This window comes from Epinephelus moara, chromosome 21, assembly GCF_006386435.1.
Source record: "Epinephelus moara isolate mb chromosome 21, YSFRI_EMoa_1.0, whole genome shotgun sequence".
Taxonomy (NCBI): domain Eukaryota; kingdom Metazoa; phylum Chordata; class Actinopteri; order Perciformes; family Serranidae; genus Epinephelus; species Epinephelus moara.
Window position 1 is genome coordinate 17266512 of NC_065526.1, and position 10840 is coordinate 17277351.

Here is a 10840-nt window from a genome sequence, read left to right on the forward strand (position 1 = left end):
TTTCCGACTTCCGTTTATATATAAGTAAATATGCTGAACCACTGCGATGGATTCAGAGTTTGCAGTGACGCCAATTATGTTCCTCCTCGTTAGTTCACCACACGGACTGTTTAACCTGGCAACAACTGCAGCCGGCTCAAACGTGATTGGTCAATATCACGCGGACTACAAACAGCCTACAACCGGAAACCAGGGCTCTTCCGCTCTTCTTCCGGAGGCAAGATTTCCGGGGTTTGCCTACAGACTCTGTATATAGAGACTAGACCAAAGCAAGACAACTCTGGGCCTGATAGCACCCTAAATGTGCTTGTTTTTGTCACTGACGGGCTCAGATTGTTATTTTAAGTGTCTGACAACATTATGGAGAGGATCCTTACAGAGATAGACCTCATTGTTAAAGAGTTGGATCCTTTTTGTTTAACCAGAAACAGTCCTAAAATCACCATCACTAAACCCACCAGACTCCATTTAAATTAACAGTAGCCTGATTGTAGTGTGTATAGAGCCAGCATTTTTTCACATCAAACTGGGTGTATTAAGGGTTTACTTAAACCAAACCAGAGCTGGTGATTGTTGCAACAGTGAAAAGATGAATCAAGATGGTTTATGTGAGTTTTATTTTGTTTCTGTTAACTTTAAATGAAGTTTGTTTTACAATGCTGGTTATTTATATGGATTCTGGTTTGTTTGGCGATAGAGATTTCAGGGCTGTTTCTGGTTAAACAAAAAGGATCTTACTCTTTCACTAAAAGGTCTATCTGGGTAGGGATCCTTTCTATAATGTTGTCAGACACTTAAAATAACAATCTGAGTCTGTCAGTGGCAAAGACAAGCATTTTTGGTTGATGTAAATTGACCATGCCAAACACATAGTGGTTAGATTACAGCCTGTTGCGCAGCTGTTGGCTGCAGCGTTCTCTCTCAATACTGGACCGATTTCAAAAGTTGTTGTTCCCATTAGTGACTTAGACACAAAAACATGGGGAATTAGACCAAATCACAATGTTTACAACAACTTCTGAGTTGAAATGAGCAAAATGAGCAAACGCTGCCTCACTTTGTTAGATTTCTAGCCACCTACAAAAAAAAAAGGCCCACCTAAAAATTCAATATCAATTTAAGTGTAAGCTATATTTACAATATTTTCACCAGGTAATGTTGCTATCAGAGAGTGATTTCAGATGAGGAATTGATGCCGTTATCTCAAAGCTCTCAGACTCCGTTGATAAAAAATAGTAATTTTACTTTGCAGAACTTGGGAGTTTCTGGTCTACTGCTGCCTTGGACACTTTGTGTTTAATGTAAAGCAGTGAAAATATCACAAATTTAGTGAACACTTAAGCTGATATGGATTTTTTTAGGTGGCTGATGTATGTTTTGCAGCAGCCCCTGTCTACAGCAGTACATTGTATAGCTTCTGGTAGACTTGGTTTTTCCAAAGACAATAGCAAAGCAAAACATTACATAAAATAAGCACAGCAGAAACACCAGATAGGTCAGACCTTTGAGTTTAACTATATAAATGTTATGGCTGAAAGTGACAATAGAAATAAACAAGTCTGCTGATTTCACAGATCTCCGCAATTCAAATCAGTTGCTAGTTGTCTACCTGGAAGTTTTATTGCAGCGTCACGATGATTCGATCTATAGGGTCCAGGTTGGAAAATACCTAACTTACCCTTTAAAATCAGGTACATTAACATGCTAATAATCCTATCAAATCTGAATCAAACCCCAGTCACTGAGAGAGTTATGATTGATGTGTGTTCAATCTAATCGCTGTCTGTATTCCCTTTGGTTTTCAGGATTGACTCATGGTCACCCAACAGACTCAGTAATGAAGAAAAAGCCTAATAATCCTGTGCGTCCCAAACGCAGCAGGCAGGTCAGTGCCAGCAATGAATGTGCCACAGAGCCGGGTGCTGTGCTTGGCTCCACTGCCCCAGCAAACTCTGAAACTGTCCCAGAATCAACCTCACAGATCAGGCACCTGACTATGCCGCAGCAAAGCCACAACCTCCTCAAGTTCTTGAATGAGGACCGGACCCGACAGAGGTTCTGTGATGTGTCTGTGTCTGTGGGTGGGAAACTCTACAGTGCCCACAAGGTGGTGTTGGCCCATGGGAGCAGCTACTTCCACGCTGAGCTGTCTAAGAACCCTGCTACAGCGCATGTGACTCTGGACCATGTGGAGGACTCTGTGTTCCAGCAGCTGCTTGGCTTTTTGTACACCTCTGAGTGTGTTGTCACAGAGACGGACCTCCCCGCTCTAACTGAAGCGGCTCGATTTCTTGACATGATGGATATACTAAAGCTGCTCTGTAAAGAAGGGGACAACAACCCAGTACGAGTGATCCAGGCACAGGATGAGGTAAGAGGGTCTCCTGAAGTTGAAATAACTTCAGGTGACTCGCCAGACGGTGACACAGACACCCAGAGCCCGTGTGATGCTCAGTGTACCATGAGCAGCCGCCCGTTTGGCACTGAAGACCTGCACAACCTCGTGGCTGAGAGTCAAACTGAGGCACAGCAGGAAACCTCGACGGAGAAAGAGAAGACGGCAGCTCAGAGGACGGCTACCACGCGGAGATCAGCTCGGAGGAGGAGAACACCCACCAAGTATCTGAGAGACAACGTGGAGTACACTATCGACACTCCCGAGGAAAAACAAAGCAGCGTGTCACCAAGAGAGCAAGATGAAGTAAGAACGGAAGAAGCAGGAAAAGTGGTTGTGGAAAACCAAGCGCCCAAACTGGACCTGAACGAGACATCTAAAGCATCTCAGGGGGAAGATGTCGCAGACGAGGAGGAGGAGGAGGGAGACATGAATGAGGACGTGGATCTCCAGAGGAAAGTTGTTGAGGTTTGCGCAGCAGACAAGAGCGCAGGTCAGCAGGGTTTAGATGTAGAGAGAACAGAGCGCCAGGCTGATGGAGAGGTTGAAGTCAGTGTGCCAGCAGCGGGAAGCTCTACCCAGAGTCCAGTGTACCCTGAAGGTCTGGCTCCAGTCATCATCCAAATTTCCAGCAAGAAGACTCTCAAGTGCCCCAAATGTAACAAGACCTTTGACCGCGCAGGTGGGTCTTAGATTAGAGCTGCAGCGATTAATCGATTATTTGTCAAACATTAAAATAATCGCAGACTAATATGATAATCAATTAATCGTTTGGATAAATTTTTAAATAAAAAACAGTAAGAATTGTCTGATTCACACTTAGTGAATGTGAATATTTTCTGGTTTCTTTACTCCAGTATGACACTAAACTGAATATCTTTTGGTTGGGGACAAAACAAAACATTTAAGGACATCATTTTGGGCTGTAGGAAACACTGATCGACATTTTTCACCATTTTATAGACCAAACATTAATAATCCATTAATCCAGAAAATAATCGATAGATTAATCAACAAATAAAATAACAATAAGTAGTAGCCCCAGTCTAGATTATTAGTGTTATAATTCATGTAGTAGAGGTGCAAATAATATTTATTTTCATTACTGATTAATATGTTGTTGTTTTTATTCTTTATTTTCAATTAACAGCTTCATCATTTGGTCAATAAAATTTCAGAAACTGGTGAAACATGCTCAACACAATTTACTACAGTGCAAAGATTATTTGCTTCCAATCAAAAAGATATTCAAATTGCAATCATATAAAATAGAAAGAAAAACAACAGCACATTCTCACATAGGCTGTAACAAGTAGATGTTCGGCATTTTTGCTTTATAAATGAAAATTTTAAGAAATGTTGTTTATTAGTTTTCTACCTGTTCTTCCTGTCCCCAGTAAAAGAAGGATTAGACCGAATCATTTAAACAGCAAATTTTCATTTTGTCTGTCATCTGTCGCCACTGACAGAAACTCTGAAAGCTGTGGTTGTGTTTGGTGGAGTTAAGGCCCCCCTTCTGTTTTATCATATTTAGAAACACAGCAGATTTCCTTCAACGCGATGGACACTCAGTTAAATTCATAGTCATAGCAGTGCCATGACATTAAAGGAATACTTCAACCCGGAAAAAGATTATTTGTATATCAGTCTCTCAGCTCGTGTTACATTGAATTTGTGAAGAAAACTTCTGTCATGACTCCACGGTGAACAAAGAATCCAAAAACAGAGAAAAGTCTTGGTGAATTGCAGTAACAGAGGGCTGCGTTTAACAACAGCAAATCTATGTCAAACATCTGTTAAAAACTCTCGAACAACTCATGCAGTATAATCAACACATTCTCACTTGGACCTCGTCACATATCGACGTTTTGGTCATAGACTTTTCACGTCCACATGCGACATGCAATTATATGACAGGAAATTTATGTTGGTACAACACCGCGAATTGACGGGTTTTTTTCATCAACGACAAACACACATAAGCCCCTTTTACACTGCCAGATTTTCCACGAATGTTGGGCCATTTTGCCGGCAAGCTGCGAGCGTTTAGACACACAGAGCCGGATTGGCGAGTTGATCTGAGGCGCCCAATTTTCCGCCTCGTAGGGTAGACATATTGGCGGAACCCTTTAAGTTTAAACAGAACGAGGCGGCCTTCCGCAACGGGAGGGGCTGTTGAAGACTTGTGGGAGGAGCTGTTGATGACGCGGCACGTGCGACCCACTGGCGATGGATAAACAGGAAACAGCTGATAGCAGGAATTAGCGAGCAGCTAGTAGCAAGAGGGAAACACAAACCTGACAGACACTGTAAAGATGAGCAACTGGGGAGACAAGGAATTGTGGGCCCTCCTTGTCCTCGCAAATAAAGAGACTATTAACCGTCAGATGACGGGGACGGTGAAGAACGGGCCGACTTACGAGAGAATCACCAAAGGACTGACCAGCCGCGGCTTCCTTCCCACGTCGCTGTTTACGTCACATGCTGAGCTACACGTTTTGCTACTTGCTCACGCCCCCCATTGCCCCGAAAATGGTACAAAAGTAGGTGGGTGGCATTTTGCCACACTCCCCGATTTTGTTTTTATACCGCCAATGCTGAAAAAAGACTGATTGGGCTTTCCTGCAAATTTGCACAATTCCTATCTAAACAGGGCTTTAGTTGGGTTTAGGAAAAAAGAACAGGGTTTGGCTTTATAATCTTACGGGAAGTGAACACTGCTCTCTCGGGTGAAAGTCGGTAGTTGTTGGACCCATCCACCACCACTCCCGACGCCCCATTCAGACTTTTAAATTCATCAAGAGTTTTCTCCATCTTTTTCTCTGGTTTTTGGATTCTTCGTTCACAGTGAAAGCATGTGAGAAAAGCAAAGTTTTCTTTATGAAATCAAGGTAACACAGGGTGACGCATTGATACACAAATTATTATTGTGTAGATAAAGTATTCCTTTAATTACATCAATGTCTCATGTGTTACTGAGACAATACATTAACTGATGCACCATCCTGTATATTTTAGGGAAGTATGAGAGTCACACCAGAGTTCACACCGGAGAGAAACCATTCCAGTGTGACATCTGCCTTCAGCGCTACTCCACCAAGTCTAACCTGACCGTACACAAGAAGAAGCACGCCAGCAACGCTCCCTTCCAGAAGAAGGAGCACAAATGCCCCTTCTGTAACAAACTCCATGCCAGCAAGAAAACCCTGGCCAAGCATGTGAGGAGGTGAGACGCTGCAGTGACACTATGTTATGCTCATCTGTTCAGATATTTCATTCTTGACCAAAGTGGTCGGCTGGCTGACATTAGCATCCCTAGAATCATGTTGCTAGCATGGCTGAAAATTTACAGTTTAACATCCTAACGCATGAGTGGTACTGGGTGTAGTATGAGTAGAAAGTGTCAGTCAGGGGGAGATTTGTAGTACACTTTCTAGTGTGGTGAAATTTGGAAATATACTGTATGTGTTCATTTTGGTTGCTTTGTGATTCCTAAGTTTGAAAAAACAAATCTAGAACTAACTCTTCATAACTTCTCTATGATGTGGTTGCTACAGTCATATTATATAATGATGAGGTCATGTATTTTTACTGTCCTGCCAGGCTTCATCCAGACCACATCCAAGAGTTTCTTACCAAGAGGAAGAGGAAGAGTGAAGGCTGGAAATGTGCTGTAAGAATTTGTTACAGTCATAGTATTGCCTGATTATGCAAGTTGATCCTAAGTAGATGATGAATAATGATTAATAAATACATTTTGCAGTTAATACATGTTAATTTTAACTCTCTGTAACCTTTGACTCTTCTGAATTAGATTTGTCTGAAGACTTTCAGCCGCAGGCCTCATCTGCAGGAGCACATGATCCTGCACACCCAGGAGCGGCCCTTTAAATGCTCCTTCTGTGACGAATACTTCAAGTCCAGGTTTGCCAGGCTGAAGCACCAAGAAAAAAATCACTTAGGTGAGAAATTTACAGAGAATATGAATGCTTAAAGGGACAGCTCACCCCAAAATCAAAAATGCTGTTTTTCTTTTTACCTGTGGCGCTATTTATAAATCTAGATTGTTTTGGTGTGAGTGGCAGAGTGTTGGAGATATCGGCCGTAGAGATGTCTGCCTTCTCTCAAAAATAATAAAACTAGATGTCACTCAGCTTGTGGTGCTCAAAGCGCCAAAATAATACATTTGAAAAACTCAACGAGATGTCAACATTAAGGGCACTGGCCTCGGCTGAGTTTCAACGTTAGCTAGCTCAGTGGTGCTAGGTGTGCTAACAGTAGAACAGTAGCACACTTCTTCCTGCGCAGTTATATGGTTGGTGGGCGAAGTTTGGTAGAAGGAAAACAGCTCACAACAAGGTCTGTGGATTAACTTGAGTAACCAGGTCATAATTTCTGTGAAGAGACATTACTGCTGAATTTTTAAAATGTAAAGCGTTTTTTGAGCACCACAAGCCGAGTGCCATCTAGCTTCATTATATTGGAGAGAAGGCAGACATCTCTATGGCTGATATCTCCAACACTCAGCAACTCACACCAAAACAATCCAGACTGATACATATTAAAACAGAGAAAATTTAAGCTGTCATTAAAACCTTTAAATGATGTCACAGCTGTTACTGTGAATCATGTTTCTGTAGCATTTGATGTGTAAAAGTTGATGTAAAAGTTTGTATCCTTTCTCATATTATATATATCTCAGGTCCTTTTCCATGTGAGATTTGTGGCCGACAGTTTAATGACACAGGCAACAGGAAGAGGCACATTGAGTGCACACACGGAGGCAAAAGAAAGTGGACCTGCTTCGTTTGTGGGAAATCTGTAAGAGAAAGGTACGTCTCTCTGTCCCTACACTCCCCCAACTTCTTCCTTATTTCCAGAACTCTTATTTTGTAAAATCATGTCTTACCTGTGCTGCTTTATTGAGAGATGTGTGTTTTTTTCCCCCTCTAGGACCACTTTGAGGGAGCACCTGAGGATCCACAGTGGGGAGAAGCCTCACCTCTGTAGTATCTGTGGCCAAAGTTTCCGTCATGGCAGCTCCTACAGGTAAGGCTGCAGAGATTTGAAAAATATGAATGAATGAATGTTTCAAGCTCTTGATTTTTAGAGCTGCTTTTAATAAGCAAACTGTACCTTTGGACAGGCTCCACCTCAGAGTCCACCATGACGACAAGCGCTACGAGTGTGACGAATGTGGGAAAACCTTCATACGCCATGATCACCTGACCAAACATCAGAAAATACACTCTGGTACGGTATAAGAACGACAACGGTTGCACTACCTTTTCATTCCGCTTTGTCTCATTCACACATTTGATTTTGTTTCTTCTTATAACGCAGTATAGTCAGAAATACTGTTAACATTTCACTGTCTGCAGTCTGCATTCACTTTAACTTAAAGGGATAGATTTTTTTAAGTAGGGTTGTATGAAGTACTTATCCATAGTCAGCGTATTACTGACTGTAGATGACAGTCAGCACGCCCCCAGTTTGGAGAAGCAGACAGGAAGACAGCCAAGGAAGCTAAGCGATGAACTGCTGTGGACAGTGGCAGCAGCAAAACATAATTAAGCCACCACAAAATCCACAAAACTGCCTACAAATCAATAACCGTTTAAGTGTACACTGTATTTAAAATATTTTCACTGCTTTACCTTGCTGTTCGACAGCCCTCTCTGACGGGCCACTAGACTGCCTTCAAGCCAGACTCCATTAGCGAAAACAGTAATTTCACAGGAGCTGCTGGTCTACACCTGCCTTGATCAGTTAGTTAGTTTGTGTTATTGTATAACTATGGTGTTTCAAAGAGTTAGTTTGGACACACAAAAGTCACACAGTAATGCAAAGAACTGATCGTGGCAGCAGTTGACGAGCAGCTCCAGTGTTCAGTGAGGTCAAATTACTGTTTTTCTCAATGGAGTCTGGTGGCTTTGAAAAGAACGATTTAACGGCTTCAGTTCCCCGTCGAAAAGAGCTGTCTGACAGTGACGTTAAGGGGCGAAGTATAGTGCACACTTAATGGAAAGCTAGAGCACTAAAGCACTGAAAATCTTCTAAATTTAGCAAACACTTAAACTGATTTTGATATTTTTAGGAGGCTCAAATATGTTTTGCTGCTGCTGCCCTCATCCACAGCAGTACATTGCTTAGCTGCTGTGTCAGTACTCCTGCCTTCTTCTCCAAACTGGGGGCATGCCAATTGACATCTACTGTATGTAATACACTGACTATGTACCTCATACAACCCCTCTTCTAAAAATCCAACCCTTGTGTATTACAGGTGAGAAAGCACACCAATGTGAAGAATGTGGGAAGTGCTTCAGGCGCCATGATCACCTGACGGTCCACTACAAAAGCATTCATTTGGGAGAGAAAGTGTGGCAGAAGTATGTTATCATACAAATCAGTTATTCTCTGTTTGGCATAGGTGGTAATATTTCCCTTAGCTGCTCTTGTGTTCTTGCTTTCTGTCCTTACTAATAATGACTTCGTTTACAGATACAAAACGGCTTTGCATCAGTGTGAGGTTTGCAAGAAAGAATTTAAAGGAAAGTCCAGTCTGGAAATGCACTTCAGGACCCACTCGGGTATGGAAACAAAAACGTCAATGGATATATTTGCTTGAAAACACATATGAGAGCAGAGAGTGAAGTGCTGTAAAGTTTGGTTGATTCAAAACACATTAAACATGGCTTAATAGCGACATTTTCAAACACAAGTACACAAATCAGCTTCACTATAACTCGCAGCATTCACAGACAAACACTTGTCTTTATCTGGACACATTTTCCCCACAAATACAACATGCTAACATTTTTAGTGCAAGTCTATGGCATTTTACATTATATAAATTAGCCTAGCAGCTAGCGGATTTTTCCTGTTCTCACATGAACTAAATTAGCCTAGCAGCTAGCGGATTTTTCCTGTTCTCACATGAACCCAGGGACAACAGCAACATTTAACAAAAGTAACGTTACAAAATTCAGCTCCATTAGAGCTCACAAGGTTCACCGACAAAACAGCTGTCTTATACTAAACACGTTTTCTAAACAAATATAACATGCTAACATTATTATCACGCCTTGTGGTATTTATCTAAATGTGTTTTTTTGAGCTTCTCTTTTGTCCACTCGACAGGTGAGAAACCCCACAGATGTCCCGAGTGCAACCAGACATTTCGGATCAAGAAGACCTTGACAAAGCACATGGTGATTCACTCAGACGCTCGTCCTTTTAACTGCCCCCACTGCAGCGCCACTTTTAAACGAAAAGACAAGCTGAAGTACCACGTCGACCACGTGCACAGCAACCGCTTTACTGAGCAGCCCCTCGGCACACTCAGCGAGGTCAAAATAGTCACCATTCCTTTTGAGGAGCCCTCTAAGGTATACCGCGCTGAACCCAAGTCAAACCTCCAGAGCACCCCTCCTCCTACAAACGTCTGCGTGCCCGTCACTTTAGTTCCTGTCCAGATGGCAGCAGGAGCACAGGGTAACCTCAGCACTCACAGAGCCTCATCCATCTCCTCCCAAACTCACAGTGTGGTGAGCATGCAGACTCAAGGACAGCAGCAGAACTCTGGCTATCAAGCTGCCACAGAACTGGCGTTCTTAGAAAAGTACACCCTCACTCCCCAGCCTGCCAACATCGTCCACCCAGTGAGGCCCGATCAGATGCTGGACCCCAGAGAGCAGTCGTACCTGGGGACGCTGCTGGGACTGGATTCAGCTTCCTCTGTGCAGAACATCTCCAACTCTGAACACGCACACTGATGCTCCAACAAAACTCAGCCCTCAAGGCACAGTCCAACAAACTTTAACACTCATTTAATGACAAGAACAGAAGCTCCAGTATTCACCACTAAAATGTGTTCACACTTTAAGAAAGAGGGCGACTATGTTCTCCCTGTAAAATAATGAAATATAATACAAAAACTACACAACAGCTCTAGAGTTATTAAGCTCTGTTACGGCACAGGATGTTCAGACAGGAAACTCTGACACCACACAAATAAATGCATTTGTGTGACATGTTAAAAAAGAGAGAAACACTGGATTTAAACAGTTTTTTCTGTTGTCATGACTTTTACCTTAACTCCAAAAAAACACAGAGGTAAAACTGAAAAAGACAGGTGGGCTGTTGCTTTTTTTTCAGTGTATGAAATGAATAAGTGTATTTTCCACAAATGGATGTTGGATGATTTTATACAGTGTGTTAGACTCCATCTTTTAAACATTACTTCACCACTTGTCAGCAGGTTCCTGTCAACATGAGTCTCTGGTTCTTACTGAATGGTTTGATTTTTGAGTTGCACAGAGTAACTTGCTTTAATTGTATTGTATTATATTGTATAGAGACGGAGCGGTTTGTTTTTTAAGGGGTCAGATAAGTTGCAGAAAAGTGACTGACGACAATTTTGATGAATGAATCACTGAAATCATT

At 42.2% G+C, this 10840-nt stretch overlaps 2 protein-coding genes across 2 annotated transcripts in view; one reads left to right on the forward strand and one right to left on the reverse strand.

Moving 5' to 3' along the window:
• The window catches only part of LOC126383010 (protein crumbs homolog 1-like), a 25652-nt gene extending 17996 nt beyond the window's left edge, over nucleotides 1-7656 (reverse strand). Inside the window, exons 1-2 of the mRNA XM_050033358.1 lie at nucleotides 7532-7656; nucleotides 7305-7450 (exon numbers count right to left, since the gene is read on the reverse strand). The gene's annotated coding sequence lies outside the window, so the exon portion shown is untranslated. The remainder of the gene's footprint in view (nucleotides 1-7304; nucleotides 7451-7531) is intronic.
• The window catches only part of zbtb41 (zinc finger and BTB domain containing 41), a 12321-nt gene extending 1481 nt beyond the window's left edge, over nucleotides 1-10840 (forward strand). Inside the window, exons 2-11 of the mRNA XM_050033355.1 lie at nucleotides 1806-3077; nucleotides 5414-5621; nucleotides 5999-6068; nucleotides 6210-6357; nucleotides 7098-7227; nucleotides 7349-7444; nucleotides 7542-7648; nucleotides 8679-8784; nucleotides 8897-8985; nucleotides 9536-10840. Coding sequence (XP_049889312.1) covers nucleotides 1838-3077; nucleotides 5414-5621; nucleotides 5999-6068; nucleotides 6210-6357; nucleotides 7098-7227; nucleotides 7349-7444; nucleotides 7542-7648; nucleotides 8679-8784; nucleotides 8897-8985; nucleotides 9536-10170 — 2829 coding nt within the window. The 5' untranslated portion in view covers nucleotides 1806-1837 and the 3' untranslated portion in view covers nucleotides 10171-10840. The remainder of the gene's footprint in view (nucleotides 1-1805; nucleotides 3078-5413; nucleotides 5622-5998; nucleotides 6069-6209; nucleotides 6358-7097; nucleotides 7228-7348; nucleotides 7445-7541; nucleotides 7649-8678; nucleotides 8785-8896; nucleotides 8986-9535) is intronic.